The 24151-nt window shown below is 37.8% G+C and overlaps 1 protein-coding gene across 1 annotated transcript; it reads left to right on the top strand.

Annotated features, from left to right (window-relative positions):
• C2H18orf63 (chromosome 2 C18orf63 homolog) lies at positions 1 to 22685 on the top strand. Its single transcript, XM_086742155.1, has 14 exons — positions 1 to 134; positions 2250 to 2328; positions 3635 to 3691; positions 6247 to 6358; positions 7579 to 7620; positions 8640 to 8716; positions 10117 to 10226; positions 10883 to 10979; positions 11073 to 11158; positions 11725 to 11902; positions 12988 to 14064; positions 15041 to 15157; positions 17468 to 17555; positions 21305 to 22685. Exons 1-13 carry the CDS (start codon positions 1 to 3, stop codon positions 17522 to 17524), a joined length of 2223 nt encoding a protein of 740 aa, XP_086598281.1. The 3' UTR covers positions 17525 to 17555; positions 21305 to 22685.
• Positions 22686 to 24151: the final 1466 nt, after the last annotated feature.

The following is a 24151-nucleotide window of genomic DNA, read 5'->3' as shown; positions in this document are numbered from 1 at the left end:
ATGAATGGCACCAGGCACCAGTCTCTGTTCTTTGTCATTCTGCCAGAGCTACAGAAACTCTGTGCCACTACAGTAACACTGAGTTCTCAGATACCGGAAACTGAGACAAGGAGTACACAGATAAAGATTTGCAGGTAAAGAATTCTGAGGGTTATTATTTTCAGAAGCTGTTGGTGGTTGTTTTTCAAAAATTTTATTAGAATTAAGTGTACTAAAATGAACAAAATTCTGATCAGCAGCAAATGGTATAAAATTGTTCAAAATAGGGGAATTTTTTTATGGGGAACTTGTTGGCTATTGGGGAAAAAAATACATTTCTATTATGTTTTAGATGTCATCAGCTGAAACTAGCAAGTTAATAAATAGTTAAAATTAATCTGTGTTCACATGCAAAATTGGTACATCTGCATGTACATCTTTAGGTACATCTTCTGAGTTATTGTATTGTTTTATGTATGTTGAGACTGAGTAAAAAGAATATTGGACAGCATATGTAGGCTCCTTAGTGTTCACCAAGAATTATGTCATTGCCTTTAATAGGAAAGGGAAGAAATGAGAAATTCTGCTGAAAGGAGCACATTTAGAGAATTCTGTTCATGTGCCAAAGGCCTGTAATCTTTGTCTTAGACCACTATGGGTGGGCTAAGAGCAAGTAGCTTGGACTAGTCCAATATATTGTACTGAACCACTGGAAAAATATTAAAATTTGAATTTATTATCATAGAATCACGGAATCATAGAATGGTTTGGGGTGGAAGGGACCTTCAAAGGTCATCTAGTCCAACCACCCTGCAAGGAACAGGGACATCCCCGACTAGATCAGGTTGCTCAGAGCCTCATTCAGCCTGGCCTTGAATGTTTCCAGGGATGGGGCATCCACCACCTCTCTGGGGAACCTCTTCCAGTGCTCTACAAGTCACATTGTAAAAAATTCTTTCCTAATATCCAATCTAAATCTACCTCCCTCTATTTTAAAACCATTACCCCTCATCCTATCACAACAGGCCCTACTAAACAGCCTCTCCCCATCTTTCTTGTAGGCCCCCTGGAGGTACTGGAAGACCACTATCAGGTCTCCCCAGAGCCTCCTCTTCTCCAGTCTGAACAGCCCCAACTCTCTCAGCCTGTCTTCATAGGAAAGGTGCTCCAGTCCTCTTATCATCTTCGTGGCCCTCCTCTGGACCTTCTCCAACTGGTCCATGTCCTTCTTATGTTGGGGGCTCCAGAACTGGACACAGTACTCCAGGTGGGGTCTCACCAGGGCAGAGTAGAGGGGGAGAATCACCTCCCTTGACCTGCTGGCCACGCTCCTCTTGATGCAGCCCAGGATAAAGTTGGCCTCCTGGGCCACAAGGGCACATTGCCGGCTTATGTTGAGCTTCTCATCCACCAGCACTCCCAAGTCCTTCTCCTCAGGGCTGCTCTCAATCCATTCTCTGCTCAGCCTGTATTTGTGCCTGGGATTGCCACGACCCAGGTGCAGGACCTTACACTTGGCCTGGTTGAACTTCATGAGGTTGGCACGGGCCCACCTCTCCAGCCTGTCCAGGTCCCTCTGGATGGCATCCCTCCCCTCCAGCATGTCAACAGCACCACACAGCTTGGTGTCATCGGCGAACTTGCTGAGGGTGCACTCTATCCCACTGTCCATGTCGCCGACAAAGATGTTGAACAGGGCCCGGCCCAACACGGACCCCTGATGGACGCCACTCATGACCAGTCCCCACATGGACATTGAGCCGTTGACCACCACTCTCTGACTGTGGCCATCCAGCCAACTCCTTACCCACCGAATGGTCCGTCCATCAAACCCATGTCTCTCTAGTTCAGAGAGAAGGATGTTGTGTGGGACAGTGTCAAAAGCTTTGCACAAGTCCAGGTAGATGATGTCCGTTGCTGTCACCCCATCACAGAAGGCCACCAAACTGGTCAGGCATGATCTGCCCTTGGTGAAGCCATGTTGGCTGTCACCAACCACCTCCTTGCTCTCCATGTGCCTTAGCATGGTTTCCAGGAGAATCTGCTCCATGACCTTGCCAGGCACAGAGGTGAGGCTGACCGGCCTGTAGTTGCCTGGGTCCTCCTTGTTCCCCTTTTTAAAAATGGAGGTTATGTTCCCTCTCTTCCAGTCATTGGGGACCTTACCAGACCGTTATATTTGCAGAGGTGAGGAAAATAAATTTAAGCTGAGAAAATCAAGTACAGAAAATTATTTCTGAATTTTTTTCTAACCTTTTTTTTTTTAATAGACAATTATTATTCCTGTATGAAGATATCCTTTCTGCACCTGTTATTGGAACGCTAAATCAAATTTCAGTTGTAATGGCGGTCAGTATCACTGTGTAAATAAGTATATGTAGTTACGTACTGTCATGGATGAGCAGAATGCAGCTCACTCAAAAGAGGGAAGCAGCAATATATTTTATTGAGGTAAAATAATAATTTTACAGAGTTCATTAAGTTTGATGGCAAGGTTCATCTTATTAACTACTGCATGGAAGAAACATACAAAGGAAAATTGGGTTAGAACGGCTCGTACAGATACCAGAAGTGCAAAGTGTAAAGAGGACCCTTCCTCTTGAGTAATGAGGTTCAGAGTGGACCCCCTTGCTTTCTAAACTCATTTTTGGAGCCTAGGTGCAGCTGGATCCAATCTTAGTTTCAGACTTGGTCAACGATTCATGTCTAATGGAATTATCCATACAATGTTTATAATGTCTGAGTAGCTACAGAGATTAGTAGTATTTCATAGTATTAATTCAGCATGTCACTTACCAAGGACCTGTCATGAGTAAGGGGTCTCTTTCTCAAGGGGAGAGTCACCTGGCCTTCAGTCCAGCTGCCATTCAGGGAGAGCTCAAATTGGGCCCATTCTGACTGTAGTATTTATAGGGTGAAGTAGTTGGCTGCTAGTCGATAGTATAGACAAGCTAGATGTCTTCAATTTAGCTCTGATATCTTGTTCTGTGCTTTGGTTAACTTGTACCTTTGGGTTTCAAAACCACCTTTTGAAATATTTTTCAAGACACCTTCAATCCCTGGTACGTGAGGCAGGGGCTTTCCAGCTCTCGAGTTCACTCCAAGGATGTGAAGCCTGTTGCTTCTTGGTCAACCTGAACCAAAGTACGGCTAGGAGTCAAGTGTATCCTTCACACATACCTGCATGTTTCTCTAAAAAGTGTTTTGTATGAGGATCAAGGATAAGTAAAATTATGTAATTTAAAGCAAACTTTTATTTTTGTGCATTAGTAATGTAGATGACAGCTTATGTCTTCTACTGTTAATGAAATGGCCTTTTCAGATGGTGAACCTGTTGTGGAGCAGAATGGACTCAATTGGTAAGATGCCACCCAATTCACAGTGAGAGCAGCAGTGGCAGAGTTCTGCAATTTTGTTTTGGGCAGTCTCTTGCTTGTTTGTTAATGTATCTTTAGCTGGAAATGAGATTACATTATGACAAATACCTGAACTAATTTTATTTATTGTTCTCCTTTAAAATGCAGGATATGATGTGTGCTTTAACTCTTCCTTAGTGTGTTTTTCTTAAGCAAAAACACTGATGGATCAGAATTTAATTATGATTTGCTAAAACATCCTTTAATTCCAGGCACTTGAATTTTTTTTTAATTTTTAGATACCATTTTACAAATCAGGAATATGTCAAGCCTACATAGAGAAACAAGGAGCTACCGTAAGTGCTGAAAGATGTCACAGTTCTTAAGATTGTTACGCTTGTCTGCAATTGCTGTTGCCAGAGATTAATATTTTCCATAGGGCATACAATTTGCGCTACAGAAGCCAAGCTTCAGGGTAAAAAAAATGTATCCCATAGACAAAATATCTTTTACGAATGTAGGTATAGTAAGTATACATTGTTGGAGTCAAAAGTTTTAAGACATTCCTGAGCAATTTCACTAGATTTCTCTGCTGCAGCAGGATCATGGTCTTGCGCAGGGGCACTGGAGTTTGACCTCAAGGAAATGACAGACCTGCCCTTCAGGCCAAAGACCTGCAATTGCCCCGCTGGTGTCATCTCCTCTGCGTGTGCCCTGTAGGTTCCACAGGTCGGGGTGTTCAGACCACTGAACTATCTCCTCGTTCACATTTTGGGTCTATCCAGCCTGCACAGAACAGTCTTACAGAAACAAAACAAAAACATAGACGAGAAGTGGAACCCATGAGCTTAACAGCTGATACATTTTTAGACCATTATGCATATGCTTTACTATCTTCTCGTACGCAATGTTTGTGGGTTTTATGAATGTATGTGTGGACGCGCTAACACTGCTGAGTCAAAAGACTGATTGTAAGTAAAGCCAGTAGCCCTTCTGATTCATTTGCACGGCCGGTTCGGTGTGTTTTCCTTTGTTCCAGGAAGTGGAAATGCATATCTGCATTAGTAAGATATAGACTGCTCAAATATGCTTAACTTACAGAACTGCTTTATGTTGATATATGTAACTGACCTGTTAGATTTTCCAGTGCCAGCAGGTTAGTAGTACAAAGTTGTAGTTCAGCCCTGCTCAGGACCAGACTATGCAGTCTCTCTCTCACTCCCCCCACCCTCTGAGAGAATAGGGAGAGGTAATACAAGAAAAAAGGCTCGAGGTTTGAAATAACGACAGGGAGAAAATCCTTAAAGTTACCGTTACGGGCAAAACAGACTCAACTTGGGGAAAACTATTCATTTATTTCTAAACCCAAAGCAGGATAATGAGAAAGAGCACAAGATAACCTCCCCCCACCCCTCCCTTTTCCCGGGTTTAACATTATCTCTACCACCTTCCCCACCCCGAGCAGCACAGGGGCGAAGAGGGAATGGGGGTTACAGTCAGTTCATCACATATTGTTTTACACCGCTGCTTCCTCCTTGGGGGAAGAACTCCTCACATTCCTCCCCTGCTCCAGCATGGGGTCCCTCCCACGGGCTACAGTCGTTTGTGAACTGTTCCAGTGTGGGTCATTTTTTCCATGGGGTGCAGTCCCTCCAGAACAGCTGCCCAGCAGGCCCTCCATGGGCCACAGCCTCCTTCAGGCATCCGCCCACCCCAGTGCGGAGTCCTCCACGAGCTGCAGGTGGGTCTCTGCTCCTCCGTGGACCTCCATGGGCTGCAGGGGGACAACCTGCTCCACCATGGTCTGCACCACAGGCTGCAGGGGAATCTTGGCCAGGAGCCGCATTACTCCTCCCCCTCCTTCTGAACTGACCTTGGCGTCTGCAGCCGTTCCTTTCACAAAAAAATTCTTCACAATGGGCTCAGGCAGATGCCTCTCAGGTTCTTTTTACATCTCTCCACTTTCTTGCAGCCAGGCCGGGCCAAGTCAGGCCCAGATGGCTGCCCAATGGGAGGCCAGAGGGTGAGGGCCACAAGGCCCACAGGGCTTGCGCCTGCCCCTCTATGCCTCCACTTCAGCCTCTTCACTTCTTCTCTTCTATTTTTTTTTTTCTGTTTTTCCCCTTCTTAAATACATTATCACAGAGGCATTATCAGGGAACATTCTGCTACCAATTGGCTTGGCCCTGGCCAGCAGCAGGTCCGCCCTAGGCCCGGCTGAGTCCCCTGAACAAGGGGGAAACAACTTCTAGCAGCTTCTTACTGCCACCATAGACCCCTCTCACTAAATAAAACCAGGACAAAAGTGTATTGAATAACCATGAGCTGCGAGCAGATCTTTTCAGGATCTCATTAGAAACATCCTCTCTGAGGTGTTTTAGTTAACGCTTTTTAACATATTGTAATCAGTTTATTTTTCTTGTCTAATGCTAACTGACAATAGAAAGCTATGGAGGACAGGCAACCAGTCAGGCAAGAAGTACTGCTGGGTGAACAAAGCTGCATTTATCTATTGTTCTTGTGATTGCAAGAAAATATCTCTAGTCTTGAGTTTGACAGCAGAGTTAGTATCTGTAAATTTTTGGTGTTGTGCCTATTGTCTGGAAAGAGATGCATATGTAGTAAAGTACTCCTTATAGTTCAATTAATCTTTTCCCCGGGTCTATTATCATCCTCATGAAAACATTAAATGAGTTGTAGTGCACCTTACTTTAATGACACATGAAATCTAAATGTCTACATCAAATGTGCTAACTTCTTGAAGATAAAAAGTAAAGATGTGTAACATATACTAGGATTTGGCTCCAAGATGCAGTCGCAATATTCTTGACTGTATTTTGACTGAAGCCTGTAAAAAAAAACCTGTTAAATTATTACTAATGTATTTTTCTTTTCTCATTGATGTTATTAGCTGGAAGCACCACAAGCAGTTAGTCCAGCCATTCTCCAAACCTGTCTCTCCTACACACTTACCGCCAGACTTGCGCCCAGATGGAACAAGGCTGGTCATCTCTTGGTGCAAGGTATTTTAATCACCTGGGTCAGGGATCAGGCATTTAGTTTTCAGTTCTTGATTGCTGCATTTATTTTCCATAATTTAATGTCCATAATTATTTTGTTTCCATCATTATTTCATTCATTATATTGATTTATTTTATTCATTATATTTCATTAATACATTCATTTTTTTCTATGATTTTTTTCTTTGATTGCATTGTTATTGTTCCTTTATCCAAGTTCAGTGATTCAACTTAACAATCTGAATGGATTTATCATTCACTTTTTGTTCCATCTCCTAATCTTTGTAATAGAGCAAATAATTATTTCAACTGAATGCAACCTACCAGATTAACAGTTTCCAAACTGGACATTTTTGGACAGCAAATGTCTTCTAAAAATTGGGCCTTTCAGATTCATGCTTTCATCAGTTGCAATTCTGCACATGGTTTGCCTGCTTTTCTACTACAGAAGTGTTTTTCTGTTTCACCACCTCCTTCTGCCAAGCTCTGTCTTTTTAGATGGTAGTTCCTTTGCCTGGCATCTCTCTACTAATTCCTCTGTAGGATAAATGTGAATTACCAAAATACAGAAAAACAGATGTGTTTCAGATTCTGTGGTGTGCTTTTATTAAGCAGAGCAATTGTATAGATCATTCCAAATATACACTGAGAAAACTGTGTATATTAACAGTATCTTGTTTTCAGTATCTTCAAAATATATAGCTCTCTTGAGTGAAATCAACTTATTCAGGAATAGTGGCTGGAAGTAGAGGGCGAGATAGTAGCTGATATAAAACTAGTTTCAGTGAAAGACATGGACTAACAGCAACGTGACCCTGGTACATGCAGCTTGTGTAATCATCTATGTTGCTAAAGCTGGGCGAAACTTACAATAGATGGTAAAATTTGTAGTAATACTATACAGATTTGCTTTTCAACTTGAGAAATTCGTTAACCGTTAGTCAATCACAAATAGTTCTATGTATAAATTCCTTACAGGAGGAAAAAGCAATGTACAAATCGCTGTCCACTAATATACTTTCATATATCTTTCTCTTTTGTATAAGATGTTAATTAATCATTTAAAAGTGAATTGATAGAGGGGGTTTTCTCTCTTTAAAAGGAATAAACCTCCCAGCATTCATGACACACACAAATGAAACTGTGTAATTTCTCCTTTTTTTTGCATAAAGACATAAGGAATATGGTTTAGAAAATAATGTCTATCTATTTTATTTATTAAGGAAAAGATTTTTTGTCTCATTCAGGAAGGCAAAATGCTGTTGGTAAGTACAATATTCTGTTCATGGTAAACTTGCGAGAGCAAGGTATAGTTATGTGCTTTCATACTGCTATGATCTTGGTATTACCAACACAAGAGTAATTTCATTTTTCATTCTGAAATAACCTCTGTCAAAGTACACTTGATGGCAGATGATGCTCTGTATGTAACAGTTGTCAGCTCAACTGCACCTTTGAAATATTACCCACAAAAAAAGGTAATTTTTCTACTATTAAACTACAGCTGTAGATTGAAATTTACCACTTAAAAGTTATTATTATTACAATTAAATGCATTTGCCTCAAATAGAGTCTTGCAAGTGATGTGAAAGTTCCATAATAATAGATAGGAAAATGAGCTAAGGTGGCTGTCCTGTACGTACTGTGTTTGCTGTTCACAAAAGTTAAGTCACAAAGCATGCTGCTTAGCTATTGCAAAAATCACAAAGTAATGTTTTTATTCCAGTATAAAAATTAAGGATTACATTTGGGGATATTGAAGCCTAAATTTGTAACAGGGACATATGTTGAGGAGCATAACACATTCAGTCCCTGTGCTAGAGCTTGCACAGAGCTGGGTGGATGTTCTGGAGATGCGTAAGTAAATGCTTGCCTTGCTCGTATAGTCTTTTCTGTTGACCACTTCTGGATGCATAATACTGGACTAGATGACTCAATACAGCCAATTGTTATAAGAACTCCATTTGCTTTGAAAATGGGTGTTTTGTGTATCGAGGATATGAGTATCAAGCATCCAGTTGCATGGACAGCCATGAGTTCCTAGGGAGGTACACTGTACGGAGAGTAATTCACTGTTATTTTAATTTTTCGTAGTTAAAATGCAATTAACTTTAATTTCCATGTTGAGGAGTCTAGCCTTTTGATTTTCAAATGCAGAATTTAGACTAACAATTACTTTAAATAAACATTTGGTTTAGCTTTCTAAAATGGTTAGCTTAGATGGTTAGTTTTCCAAGATGAACTGTAGTTCAAAACAGGGCTTTGTGCTTTGTTTTAATTTTAGTTGTGGACCTCAATGTATCAGAGAGACAGCTTTGCATCAGTGTGGAGGCTTGCTCAATTCGGTTGCCACCCCCCGAGGTATAAAACAGTTATATTTTCTATGCCTGTATTGGTCTTACTAATCTTCATCTTCTTTTCTATTAGGTCACTTGCAATTAGCATGATGGGGATAGAAGTGCTTATTTCTGATTGTGTTAAGACAGTAATCATATTCATTAACTATCTGGATCTGTTATAAGTGTGTAAAACCCATCTTACATCTATATCGATGCATTCTAGCAAGCATTGTAAAACTGAGATTCTAGACTAATTAAAAGACCTTTCAAAAATGCTAACAATATAGTAGTAAAGTGTCTTTATGATTCTAGATTTCCTTCTAGCAGTGTTTTCTAGCAGGCATTCACTGTCTCACTGTAATACATAGACAGTTTTGAGTAACATCTTAAAAGCAAAGCTACAGATAAGTTGTCAGTACCATATTTAAAGTCCCTGTATATAATTATTCTGGAATCTGCTTTGTTTTCTTTGCAGCTTCCAAAATACTGAAGCAGCTTGGACTATGCTGCTTGTAAGCATAATTAATAAATTGTTTAAGAAATCATGGTTGAGGTTGAAAAATTACCATCCTTTGTGACAGCCATGTCACCTCTGTTGAATATGTCCATACATATAGAAGCATATTTCTTAGGCTTGTTGGTTTCTTCCAAAATAAGTATTTCTAATACAAACTCCTCTTTCTTAGAATAGAAGAGTAGGATTTCTTCTATGATGTAGTTGAATAGCATAAACATTAAAGCTATATATAGGTATGCAATTCCAAAATGACACAGGGAGTGGTGGAAGCAATCATTATGTGGCTTCATTATCAGTTTGATCATTATAATACTTTCCTAAAACAGAAACGGCCAGATTTTCATGTCAGAGAATAAACCCAAACCCTGGTAGACCATAGAGAGAGAAAATGTTTCTCAAATCTCACTGTTTGATTGGCCCCTACAGTCAAATACTTTCACAATGTGGGTTTTGACTTCTCACAGGGTGAAACTATATGTCCCCTTAATCCTGTTGCTTGGATCTTTGCATTTGATTAGGTAAGGTGGCATAAACAGTTACTAGACGGTCAAACATTGATTTGAACTTTAAAAAATGTTCATGAAAGTGAGACAGTTCTTAGTTTGAGAAATTCCTTCTGTAATCTTACTTATTAAAACACTTCAAATAAAATTTAAGTCTCACTGATTTAAATAACCTTTAAACCTCGTACTTGCATAACTTTTGGAAGTGTAGGCTCTAACATAAGATAGTGTGCAATTTGATAACAGGAATGTCTTCTGAAATAACCAATCTGTGAGAGCTGATAAAAGGGTAAAAATGTATAAGCTTCAGTGTACTGTGATATGTAATTATTTTTTTTAAATTTTAATTTTGTGCTGCTGTAAAATATTTGCATATAACTTCTTTTTTTTTTCTGTTTTAAGCTGGGAGATTTTGATATTTCAGCAAACACCTTAAAGCTATTTGACAGCAATGAAAATGCAGTTATTCACCAGCATTCCATATTAAGTAACTGGTGCTATGTTTTGCCAAGGTAGGAGTCTGTTTACATTTCAGTAGAAACAAACACTTCCTGGAATGTTTGCCATACAAATTGTGAATTTGATACTAGTGATAAGAACACTTCTTACAGTCTGATTTATATGCAGGAATCTTTCTTTTTTACTTTTATGGTCTCAGTGTTACGGAAAATGAAAAAAAAATAATCAGTCAATCATAATTTATGCATTTAAATATTATTTCAGTTTTATCAAATCCTCTGCTACTTCTGTGATATGCAAGAGCATTAATTTTTCTCAAATGTAATTTTAGCAGAAAGTGTCAGTTTAAAGAAAAAAATGTGTTCACACCTTTGCCACAAACTATCTCTATTTTCACTTATTATTTTCATCATAAAAATGTGAAAATTAATGATAGATTTTCTTTTGTTCTACATTCACTTGTAGTGAGTATTACAGACAAGAGAAATTAGACTTGTCAGTGCCAAGTTCTTTCACATACTTCAGGAAATATTGCTATTGTTCTATCATAAACTTATGAGCTAAAAGTGTTAGTTCTCAAAACATAAAAGCAATCCATAAATACTTTCAATGCCAAAGATAAGATTTACTTTTTTCCCAGAAGTCGAGTATATTTTCAGCTGAGTTTTATGACACCCTCTCTAAGCATCCCTTCTTTACCTATGCACAGCATGAAAATGGGTCAGATCACAAACATCAGCCACATAATTCCTCCAGAGTCTCCTTTCCGTTCATATAAAGAATTTCAAATGCACTGGAAGAATCTGGTAAGAAACAATATACCTTGCTTTCGTTTTTCCCTCCCTTTTTTGTAGCTATTGAGTTTGTATTTGTAATACATGTTTGTGTTTTTCTTTAAGTATGGATATATTCTTCCAGAGGATCTTGAAGAGACAAAAATATACCTCAGTGTTTACTTCAAACCAATAGGGGAAAGGTTCTTTACGTATCCTTTCAGAATATTTTTGTTACAACTCCTCTACTACACTTCTAGTGAAGATCTACATTTTCATTTTTGAATGTGCCACATTTTTTTTCTTCCATAATTTCATAGAAGTCAGTGGAGAACTGTTCCACTAGACAAACTGGAACAAAATATTTAGTCAACTGTCTTTATCCTAGTATTGAATAATAGTAAGTCAAATAGATCGGTTTGCTTCACAGCTTCTGTAAACATGATAATGCCACTTGAAATGGTGATGCAAAAGGAAGAGTTAAAGTCCTGTAAAAATGTGGACAACAAAGATTTGTTTTAAAGATTATCTTCCTGCTAGGGATGACTAGACTAAGGGTTACTTAAATTGAGTAATCTTCACTATGATAGATTAGTATGGTATAATCATATTGAAGTCCTATAACTTTATGAACTTCAATCCTTTAACAAACTAAGTGCTTTTGTTCACCTTTTTAAAAAAGCTTTAGAGATGTTCATGCTTTTTTCTCAACAACGATGATTTCATAATTATAGAAGTGTAAAGAAACTTGTTTATGTATCCCTGAACACTCATTCAGGTACCCTTTAAGTTGCATTAGAAGTCAGCCAGTGCAGTATTTCCCTAGAACAGATTCAGAAAGTGTGTTGGATTCTTTTCTTTCTGACATGAAGCGTAATCTTTCACATCTGTGTGGATTTCCAGTAAAGATGACCCGTAAAGCACTTTATGCTACACAGGAACTCTCCAGGGCTCTGGTGCGTGTAAGGTTTTTTTATAAACATATTAGTGGCTTGTACTTTGTTCATGGTGTGAAGTGGTCTTTATCGTAATCAGAACACAGTAAGAGCGTAAAACTATGCTTTTCACAGTGAACAACTATCAATCATGTAACTTCTAATTCAATGTGTAATTAAATATTATATTGCTATTTGCCATTAAGTTGTTGTTCACATCACAAATACATTAAAAAATTGGACTTAGTGTTAATTAGTTTTTATCAATATTTGCAGTTCTATAGACCTTATTTTACAATTGGATATCCAGAAATTTCTCATACCTCTTCCATAATAATAATAACAATAATAATAATTATTATTATTACAATTATTTTTTTTAAAATATAAAGTTCTATGGACTTACACATTTAAAACCACTCAGAGTGTAAGATTTACTCCATAGCTGGTTATAGAAAGGAGGCAGGCAATCAAAACTCCTATAATTTGAGATTGTGACAGAGGCTGAGACTCAAATTTATTTGGTAGTAGTATATGAAAGAAGAAATGAAGTAATTAATTTTGAACAAAAAATAGTGTTGGAAATTGCAGAGATTCTAAAATACTATAATCCTCTTTCAGAAACCAGTTCCTGTTTATGTCTCTTCAGTGATCAAAGCTAGAATGGCTCCTCTTTGGCATCTCCAGTTTTTATAGACATCCAAACTGTCTCTTGCTCAGTATACAGATGCCCTTAGAAGTCTTAAGAGTCGAGGAGCCCAGTCAGTCAAATTCTTTCCACACCCCCTCAAAAGGGGTAGGCATTACCCAATTGGAAAGCACTAAACCAAGATAATGACTGTGATTTTAAGTCTTTCCTTCTGAGAAATATGATATTCCAGCATAGTTTATAAACAAAGAACTGTGAGGAAGATAAAACAAATCTGCATTTATAGTGACAACAAAATATTGTTTAAAAATATAGTTAATTCTAATTCAAAACAGGAAAATGTAATGTTGCATGTTGTGATGTGTATTAGGTAGATATCATATAGCGATGCATTTGGTGGCACAATCAGATTTTAAAATCAAATTCTTTCAATTAAGCAACTCTTTTTGTATTGCAGGAAATAAAATCTAAGCATATGAAATTGGCTGGTGAGATGGTTTGTGTGGTATCTCTAACGCAGGCTCCTCCAAGAAAACAGACTTTGCCTAGAATTTTTTCACCATGCAGTATGGAAAACAGCCACTGGATGGAGCGTTTGATCAAAGAGCCAGAAACACACACTTTTTCGAGTAGCCGTGAGGGTACAGAAAAGGTTAGCATTGAAACAACAGAGAAATCAATGAATAATAAGCAAATACCAGGAGTACGAGAGTTACCAGTTGTGAAGTCTTTAGGAACGCCTATAAATTCAGCCTTTGAACTCCCCCCTAAAAAAGTCAGCAAAATTATACCAATTTTTAAAGGAAAGTTGATGCAAATGAATGGCAAGACCACAAATCAAATGGATGGGAAGAAAAAAGAAAATGCTGAAAAACATTCACCAAAAAAAACTATGGATGTTTCATCTTCTATGCTGACTGTGTGCAAACCCAGCGTAACTCAGGTTTATAAACCCTTTCAAAATATGTCAGTCAAAAATCCTCCTCAGAGCAGCATACTTCAGGTAATGAACGCAAAAACATATACAAAACATGGTATACCTATATTTCGATGGAAAACAGAGTCTAGCGGACAAGTGTCTAATTCTGATTTTTCTGATAACTCAGCTTCAGGTGGGAGTTCAAGTGAAGTCAATCACAAAAAGGCAAATTCTCCTTCCTCTCTTAAGAATGTTGGGTCAGTGCTTCAGAAATCAAACATCAGTCTAAGTCTGGAAACATATGCATCTCCTACTTCCAGTGTAAGAAGGGGAAAAAAATTTGCAAGTCAAAATACCACACAAGTTCTTGAGAAAGAACACCAGTCAAAGAAAGTACCTTTGCGGATTTGTAAATTAGACAATGAAATGACAAACTCCAGTTTATCACAGCAACAAACAAAGAGATCAAATGAAGGAGCAGGCTTAAATATTCATGAATCTGTATTAAATGATACAGTGTGCATCACCAAAAATGAAGAAAATAAAGCAGCATGCCATTCTAAGGACTATGTCGCGAAGACAACTAGTCGTCATTCCAAATCTAACTTTGAACAGGTATGGTAAATAACAGGGCTCATCCTTACCGGTTCTCACAAATTCGGTATATTCTAAAACAACGTTAAGCAATAAAGAGCATGACTTTCATCATGTTCTACCATCACTCTCTAGAGTTTTCTGAAATCTCTACCATATAAGTTGATGTTGTCAGCCACTGCTGCTTTTTTTTTTTCTGAAAGGGAAGACTATCTACTGTGTTGTCTGAGATTTTCTTTTTATTTGGGACTTTAAAGGTGGGATAATTAGTTTTCCTTTCTATAAGACAGTTTATCAGTTTGTCAAGATTTGTGTGAGGTTAATATGGTGAAATTTTCGGTGTTCAATCTGTTTGCATATGAAACCATATCCATGAACAGCTCCTGGAAAGATTCTCAAACCTTGTCACTTGTGTAGTGCTGGCTGCAGCGTGTGTAAGTCATTGTGCTGTTACAGAAACATGGAAGTTTTGCAAGTACAATTTTAATTATAATTTCACTAAAAGCTTAAATTGCAACAGGAAAAATTCCTAGTGGGCATAAGGAAAAAAAAGTCTTCAGCGTGAGAGTGGTTAAATACTGCACCAAGTTGGACAGAGAGGTTGCAGAGTTGTTATCCTTTCAGCTTCTCAAAACTTGATTGAATGAGGCCCAAAACAAGGTGATCTAACTTTGTAGTTAGCTCTATTTTGACTAAAAGTTATGATTAGATGACCACTACAGGTACTTTACAGCCTAATTTTTCTATTATTCTGTCTGTATTTTAATAAAATAAATAGCTGGGCTGATTTCAGTGCAATTTTGATGATATCCCACAGATTTGGCACATGGATGAAGTGTGTTGTGCTTATAACTTTTTTCACCTACAGAATATCATTTGGTAGGTTGTTTCAACTTTGTGTTATGAGGGCATCTTTTGAAAAAGTGGTTCATTTTAACAAGTAGAAAAATACTGGAGTTTTGTTGCTAATTAAGGTATAAACGTCTCTATTTTTAAGATGATTACTGGAAACGAGTATCTGACATGTGAAACACTGACCTCAAAACTGACTTCCTCAATCAAGGAGAGCAGCATGGAAGCATCTGTAAAGAAATGTTGCACCAGAAGACGACAGGTGAAAAACCCCCCACACATACACCCTAACCCAAATACATACACCCCTTAATCCAGTCTACAGGGACCTGAATTAAGAGATAAAAAGGATTTTTTTTTTCTTTTTACCATGTTCCAGTTAAAACAGGGAAACCAAGAAATCTTATTGAGCCTGCGCTGGATAAAATTAACCTTAACCATTGGTTATGTTACTGTTACTTCAAGCATGCATTTTGTCTCCTGCAAAAGATACCACTAAAATGAAAACGTTTAATGATGTTACTTAATATAAATATGTTTCTGAAATCAGATTTTCTGATTCTGCAGAAAGCAGTTTTATCCTGCCCAATATAACTGAGCATTCTCATTGGCTCTGTCAGTGTCTCATCTTAAATGCTTAAATTCAGCACATTCTGTAGAAATGAGTTCCAAAAGGCTATTTGTAATTCATTCTGGGTTTTTAGAATTTATATTCTCTTAATTATTTAATATATTTAGGTTGTTATTGTATTACTAGATGGGATCATCAGCAGCAATTAGATAGGTTCCTAATATGAATTTTTTTAAATACTTTTTCCGTTGGATGCTGCTCTAATTATAATAGTGTGTACTTTTAAATTCCTCTTCAAAATATTTTTTCATTACTCTTAAATATTGCTTTTGCCTAGCACTGGGCTACACTTCTGTTTCTAAATATCAGTTCTTTAAAACTCAGTTGTATCTTCCATCTCCTCCTTACAATCACATTCTCTATGTTTTTACTACCTACTAATTAGGCCCGTTAGAAGGAACAGGTCCCAGGTCTCCCGTGCTCAGTACAATTGTATTTTCTTACATATATATGTATGTATTGTTTCTGCTAATAGCCAACTGAAAATACTGTGCAATAACAACTCTACAAAATAAGCCAGGAGAAAAAGTGGCATGCACTTAACTCCCCTTTCACCCAAGTTCCCTTGCCTTTTGTATTTCAGTTCAAGTGCGACAATCTGAGGTCTCATTACCCGTGCTTGACCTCAAGTGCCTTTGCCTAGTCACATGTTGCAATATATAAACTTACCTTGTCAACATAGTCATTAACTGTTAATTAAGAACTTAAGAGTATGTGTCCATAATTCAGATTCTTCCACTTAATTTGCATTTGTTAACATTAAATTTTATCTGCCATCTTTTTGGGTTTTTATGCTTTTAAAACCAAGTACAAGACAATTCTGTAACTTCTAATAGTAATTAAAAGAGCACAGTCTGTGCTATCCATGCAGTTCGGAAAGGGCCAGCAGAGCAGCCTCAGGGGCCTGCTGCAGGAACACATTCATACCCTGGAGCTCAGGCTGCAGCAGGGAGTTGGTGTGGGAGATGCCAGCCCAGCTGCTCTGAGCTGGCCCCATCCAACTGCAGCTGGGAAGGGCCCTTCCACAGGGCCACAACTGAGTCACTCGTTACAGGCCCAGCACTCGAGGCCGGAGTCAGTCTCACAAAGAGGAAAAGAAAAACAGCAACTAAAAACAACTGCGGTTATAAGAATAACAACCACAGAGGTCTGAGTACTGAAGGGAGACTTCCACCATAATACAAATTAAGTGCTGAAGTCCTTTGTCTACTGCTGGGAATGACTCAGCCGCACTAGAGCTTGTGAGCATGGAGATAGATCTACAGCTTGGACAGACTGATCAAGCAGAGAGCTTGTAGCTGCTCTGGCAGCGCAGCTGGGATGGAGAAGGGGCACTGTCCTGTCCTAGTCATGAGTCACAAGTGCCATTCCTCTCCCTCCAGTCAGGCTGTGAGTAGCACGAGTAGCAGCCTGAGCCCTGCAGGCTGCTTTTGGGAAGCAGCAGGAGACAGCAAGTTCTCTCTTTCTGCCTGCCACACTGCCAGTGCAGCACTGCTGCTGCTGGAGCCAAGTGAGGTGGATGCACAGCTCTAGGGAAGCTTCAGCTGGAGTCTCAGGAGTAGGAGAGCGGCATGTCTACTCACTGGGGTGGGGATGGACTCTCCAGTGCTCATTAATCTGATTTCTCCTCTCTCCAAATAAAAATACAATACCGCTGACTGAGGACACTGCTAAACACTTCTCTGAAGAGTAAGCCTTTGTCATTGTCTCACAACACCAAAAATGATCAGTTGGTTTTGAAGGGCTTGGCTGCCAGCATGTAAAAGGGTATTTTCCAAAGTAGCTCTGGTTTTATATTTACATTGGAAAAGAAAACCTTTTATTAATTCTCGTATCATTTAACGAAGCATTACACGCAGAAACAGCTTTGTAGTTGAGCTGCTAGCTTAGTATTTCCGCTTTGTTTGCTTTACTGTTTTTTGCTTTGGTTTTTGTTAACAGAAAGAAGAAAGTTCTTCAAAATTAAAGAAAGCTAAAAGAAGTAAGCCTTCTATTTAGGATATTCTGGAGTACTGAAAGAAAACTCTGGGTATGCACATTACAAATTTAATTTTTTTTTTTTTGTATTAAAATAGTATCATATCTCTAATAGTTCCTACTCTTTTGGATCATGATAATGATATCAGCTGTTTCCAAAGGAATCACTTTCCTAAACAAATGGCTTCAAAACAACAAGGTAACAGAAGCTAAGATTCTTGGTTTTATTTGCCACTAGCAAATAAAGCTTTCCCTTTTTTTTTTTTTTTTGTGAAACAAGCAATGTTAAATACAAAGACATCTTGTACTTAGTAGAACTTAGAATTTGGCTTAAATTTGTATTTTGATTGGCTCATTTTCCTTCATATGAAAACAGACCTGTTTTTGTGCTGCTGAGTTTCATTTGAATCTGAGCTGAAGTTAAATCCATAAACCATTGAAGTGAAGCTATGTATATTTTTTAATATCATTACATGAAATGGGGTGGCTAGATGCTTTTGTGGTGCTAAGATCTAATCCAAGGACAAAATGGCCTGTCACACAAAATGAATAAATTTAGTTTTGTGACCAGATATTTCAACCAACATCATGGGTGTTTGTCGATCATAGTCTTGCAGGATAGAACAACATTTTCCTGTGAATATGTTAAGGACACATATAGCATATGAAACCCACCACTTTCATTGACCTAATGCCTATCACAAGTTGCCAGTAGAAAAACATGCAGGAAGGAGTAGCCTATACAGTTAACTGTTTCAGAGATAGGTAGAAGTGTATTTATTCAAAAGAAAATATTGATGTAAGCAAGATGGTTACACAGACACAACAGAACAAAAATTTATATTGTACAAAACAAATTGAAGCAATAAAGAAGCTAAATGTAAACTGTGCATCTTTTAATCTGGCTTTCGGCTTCAACATAAGTGATGACAAGTAACTAAATGTGCATTTTGTCTCACAGATGCACTTTATGTCCTTCCTTTCTTTGCATTGATAAATTTCCTCCAGTGAACATATATATCAGTTTTCTACTTTCCCTAAAGAAAGTCCACTGTATGGATGGAAGCTTTCCATATAGGGCCTTCATACTTCAGTATTCAGCATATCCTGTACCTGCGTCTAGCATTTCATCTCTCCTGCTTCAATCCAGGCAGTTCAGGCATGGTGCTTCTTCAGAGGTGATCTGTTTTAGCGATTCAGCATAGATATCTGTAGGTCTAAAGTCTGTGACTTTCACTGAGGACTGATGAACAGAAATGGTGTCTCTGAGAATGGTCAGAACTTTACTTTTTTACTTAAATATAAAAAAAAATAATTTTTTTCTACTTATGGGTTAAATGCCACATTGATCGTGGTAGGTGATGCTTAAACCCTAGAGAGGAAACAGTGTCTTCCATAAAGTGTTTAAAATATGATTTCTAAGAATCCCATTGGTATGGGTTCTTCATTGGTGTTGATGATTTAAAAAGAAAACTAGAGCTAAAATAGCTTCTGCTATCGGATCAGTGCCTACAATTTTGATTCAGGAAACCTTTGCTCTGAATTTCTTTATTATGTATTACTACACATGCATTCAGAGTGCATGTTTTCATTTGAACACTTGAGAATTACTTGAAAGTTTTCAAATTTACTGTGTAGTGAAATTTATGAGTGGGAAGGTCTTACAATGGAATTCAATGATGTAGTTAACAGAAAGGACTTGGATCTATAATTCATGACAATAAAAACATTTTCTTAAAGTTATCGTGCAAAAAAGGGTCAGTTTTTATGACTAATGTGCCAAGTTACACAGTCTTTTAACTTGTCCAGGAAATCACAGCACAATCCTAATTTTCTTTTGTTTTGCTGATTAAAATGATGGGTATGTTAATAAAGCAATGTGAGAGAAGTATTTAACATTTTAAGAAGCCGAACATTTGATTCTAATACTAACTCGTTCTCATTCATTCTGATTTTACCCATATGTAAACAATCCCCTACTCTGGGAAGGGAACTCAGGCTTTTCTTTGTCGTAAAAAGAGCAGCTAGATATTAAGCATGAGTTTGAGATACCCTCCTCCCCTCCCCGTATTTAGGGGTCTGGGCTGTACTGGGTACATTGCTCTTTTTCAAGGCCATGCATATTGAGCCAGTGGAACCTCTAGGGCTGCTGAGGTGCCCAGCCCGTGGAATGGAGACAGGGTATCTGCTACTGAGTGAGCCCTGTGGTGTCTCTTGGTTATATCTGTTAGATTTCCATTGAATTTAATAGGAGTTTTGATGCCTAACATGTATGTAGACAGCTAAAAGTAGGTGGTCTGAATCTGGAGCTCAAAACCATCCCAAGAGTCAGACTTGAATAGTTATTCAGGTTAAATAAAGACCTGTGTGATGGCAGAGTTTTCAGAAGAGATTTATAGATTATTTTTCAGCTATTTTATATTTGCCGTCAAATTAAAAAAGAAGTCTCCCCATGTTTAGTCTTTTATAAACAAAAGTCATCCTATCATTTTCAAGGTCAGATCTGTTGTGAAAGGGAAGTTGGGCTTCTAAGACCAATCAGAAGAGCAGAGCTTCCAAAGAAGAGTATATACTAGTACAGAAAAGTGATTTAAAAGAAGGATTTACATCATTACAAACATTGGTGCTAGAACAGGCGTATTCAAAATAGCAGTGCTGAAGTTCCCAAGCCTTGTCCACTGCTCTGCATAACTCATCCTGTTGCTCTACTCTTGTCTTGTCGTATGACCTTTGGTTTTTGTTGCCAAATCCCATTTAGCAAATGAGAAGCTACAAATCCATCGCATATAGTAATAATAGTAATAAAATAAAATAATATTTTAGATTAAAGTAATTGCCCGACTTGTTCTTCATCGGGATGCACCTCTGCTGAGCTTGGAGGAGGTGCTTCTTGAATATGGAAATTTAGGAATTTCTCTTCTAATTAGAAGGCTATTGTACAGAAATTTCAACAAAGCCATCTTTCAAGCTTTCTTGATGTGAAATACTAGGCTAAAATAATACCTTTTAAGATATCATAGAAATACAATAGCTTGAGCTGGTTATATGATGAAACAGTTTTAACTTAAATTTGAAAATATTTGCATGGAAATTGCATGTGGTGAAAATACTTGGATTTTCATTGAAAAAAAAAGATTCTGAAAATGTTTAGTCTTTCAATGAAAAAGTGATTTCTTTTATGATGGGGGAAAATTAATTTCCTAGTCAAATCTAGTATCAGAAGTAACCTTTAGACTGTGTAAGGTTTCTGGGACCTAAATATTTGAGACATACTCAAAAAAATAGATGCTATCATAACATTATTGCTGTTATCCATTTTTTGTTGCTGCAGGATTGTTCTGTTAGGGATAATCTAATTTACTGCATAGTTGACCATTTAAAAATAGTAAAAAATAGTTTCTTAAGATTCTGTCTCTTACTTTCTTATAGAGCTAAGAATATGGTTTGGCTACCTGATCTCAGCTGGTTGAGAAGGTGTGAATACACTTCTGCAATCGAAGTTCCTTCTTCCAGTACCACAACTGATTGTAATATTTTGAGGGCTTTAGATTTAAAACCCCAGACCTAAGAAGAAGGACAAAGCTGCGCATAGTAGCAGAGATATATCCAGGACAGGATTCTTTCTTGTTCTGTATAAAAATGCAAACATTTAGCTTGAATGGCCTAAATCCAAACTTTGTAAACAGAATGCACATGCTGTGTAAATACAGCAACTTTTGTTTCCATATTAACCATACCGTTGTGAGTTGTCTTTTGGTTTCTTTTGTGATCTAAACTTTTTCTGTGTTTTCCTCCATTCAGGTTCCCAGGAAGGCATTAACATACTTGAGGATCTCTGAGCTTTGTGAAGTTTGCTTTGTTCATTTCACATCACTGGTAGCTGTTTCTGGATAAAAAAAAACCTGAGGGTTAAATACACACAGTCAAGTGAATCCATGTATCAACAACTTCTCCAGACTGTTGAGGTTAATAAGCCTGAAATGAATTTTAAAATTTAGCTAATTGCTTAGGGTTTTTGAATCACATTGTGTCTGTCCTAGTACTTGCTTACACACTTAATCACTCTTCCAATTTTGAAGTTTCAGGTTCATATTTTTATGATATCATTATGTTTAATTCTTTGCTGCGATGTCTGAGCCTCTTTGTTTCAGCAGTAAAGCATTCCTAAATAACTTTTCCTCATCAAGTCAGATGGTTAGAAAATAAACAGTACCATTTTTCTTAGGGGAATTATCTGAAGGCTGGATTTAATTTCAGCTTCTTTCATTCTTGTTATAATTTTTAATGAATTTCCATTTTCAGAAATGAAACTGCTCTGTAAAAGATTTTTTAAAGTCTAATTGATAACACCATTCTTCAGCATTTCATGCAGAATGTGTATTGCTGCCCTTTGAGTAATTTTATCAGCATAAATGTGTCTATCTTCAACGACCTACTTGAAGGTGTTGTTACAAATATATAAGTATATGTGATTGTTGCCCCATAATCGCTGTTTTTAAGTGAATGTTATCGCGTTACCTGGAAAATAAGAATCAAATGTCACAACATTAGCTCCTAAACTTATATGATATCGAACTGTAGTTTAACACTTGCTTTGGATATAGATTTGCAACACTTGAGGAAAAAAGGAATTGGTACAATGGAACTTTATATGCTTTATGAAAACCTTTTTAGGTTTATGTTGCCATAGTTCTATTTCTGTTTACCCCATTTTTCAAAGCAGGATTTTGCCCTGCTACAATGACAACTTTTTTTTTTCTGTGTGTGTGTTTCTTTTTTTCTAATGGTAACTGTTAACATAACTCTAATTTAATGGTGCCAGAGTTTAAAAGGAAGTGGGCACTTCAGCAACATGTAATTTTCTCAAACATAATAGAGAAAATACAAACCAACACAAATATTACAAAAATTAGAGCAATATGCCCAGCGAGATATCAAATTGTATTTCATTCTGCCTGGAAATTGATATGCAAAGCTGCCTTTCAAATACTGTGGATTAGTTATTCTTTCATAGGTTTGACTGTGTAATTGATCTTTTTGTTGTCTCACAACATGAAAAAGCCTGTAGAGCAGTTGCATTTCTACTGTGCTGTATAAATTACTGCTTCATCTGATCTGTTTCCTGTTGTTGCTTTTTGAATGCTGCCGGTTGCCAACATTTGCCTTGTATTATACCAGAAGTCATTTTGCATTATTCTTGCATTTTAAAATGTTTACATCATTTCGTGTTATCTGTTATACTACTCAAAATACATAAAATGTAATTATTGCAGATCCAGTTTCTTCCATTTAAAATAAACTATTGAATTATTTATTTGTGCTGAAGCGCCAAATACTTCCTAGTCTATGCTGTGGGGGCAGACCCTTGTTATTCTACTCCACCCACCCACTCCTTGTAAATGTGTAGTAAGGTGTTGATAGTGAGTGGAAACATGCTGGATGTAGAAGTGGCAGTGGAAATGCCACTAACAAGGAGGAAGGATTAGTGCTGTGGCTGCCTGCAGAGGATTTGGCAATGCTGAGGGGACCTCCGCTGCTGCCTTACCCATCACTGTTTATATGGAGGGGCTGTAACAGCCTGCCTCAGTTTCTCCTTTTTGTATCAGTTCTTACTAACTGGGCACAATACCCTCCCTTCTGGCAGGTACACGAAGCTGTCAAAGCACAGGAGCCCTTGACATCCAGGGTCACCCGGAGCCTCCACCTGCGATGTCTGCAGGCTTGATTTCTCAAGATTAAAGGAAGAGACCCACCCACCTGCCCCAAAATACATAAATGTATGTTAGGAATAAATGGAAATGTGAAAGGTTAAAACAATCCCCAGGTGTGAGAAACTGGTAAGAAGACAAATAAAAATATCACCTGCCCTTTGACGCCTGATGGGTTTTGTAGTGTTTTATAGCTTTTTAATCAGTTTTCAAATTGTCTGATTCCCTATGTAAGTCAATTTGGATTTACATTTGAGAAAGCTTTCTTTGGCCACTGTATTAGCAGATTCAGAAAGTATTTGTTGAGTTGAAGTATTTGTATTGAGTTCACATTATTTAGTAAATATGCACTACCAGAGAGTGATCTTTTATCAAATATTTTCGTAAGTTCTTTTCCTCCCTAGTCTTCACAGATGTAAGCCAGAGGGACGACTTACATACTCCAAATTGGCTTATGCTCAAGTGCTCTGTCAAATGTGAACTTAGAAGTTTACAAATCATTTTAGAGGTGCTTATAACAGCAGGGAAGCATGCTGTTTAGTTCCTTTGGTGCCAGTTTCATACCAGCTTGTGGTTAATAGTTGGTTTAAAAATAGTCCGATTAAGATCTCTTGAAGTACTATCTCACTTTATCACAAAGTAATTTAGTAAGTAAAGCAATTCAAGGACTTTGGGCTGCATGCTTATTTGCATCAACATGCTCGTCCGAGCTTCATGGAGAACGGTGAATGGAAGAATCCTGTGGCATCTCTTGTGCTAATGCAGGAAAACGATTTGTTGCAGCCCTGCAACACTATAGTGATCTGTCTCTTCCCAAAACTGTGTAGTTCTGCTGGCCTGCAGACAGCACAAAGCAGCAGCTCAACCTCTCACCTAAAAATTTGCAGCCAGGATGAGCAAGTATGTTTTCCCTGGGATCTGTGCAGAACTTGATGCAACT

This window comes from Chlamydotis macqueenii, chromosome 2 (genome assembly GCF_036417535.1).
Source record: "Chlamydotis macqueenii isolate bChlMac1 chromosome 2, bChlMac1.mat, whole genome shotgun sequence".
Taxonomy (NCBI): Eukaryota; Metazoa; Chordata; class Aves; order Otidiformes; family Otididae; genus Chlamydotis; species Chlamydotis macqueenii.
Note: the sequence above shows the minus strand (reverse complement) of the source record. Positions and strands in the feature narration are given on the sequence as shown.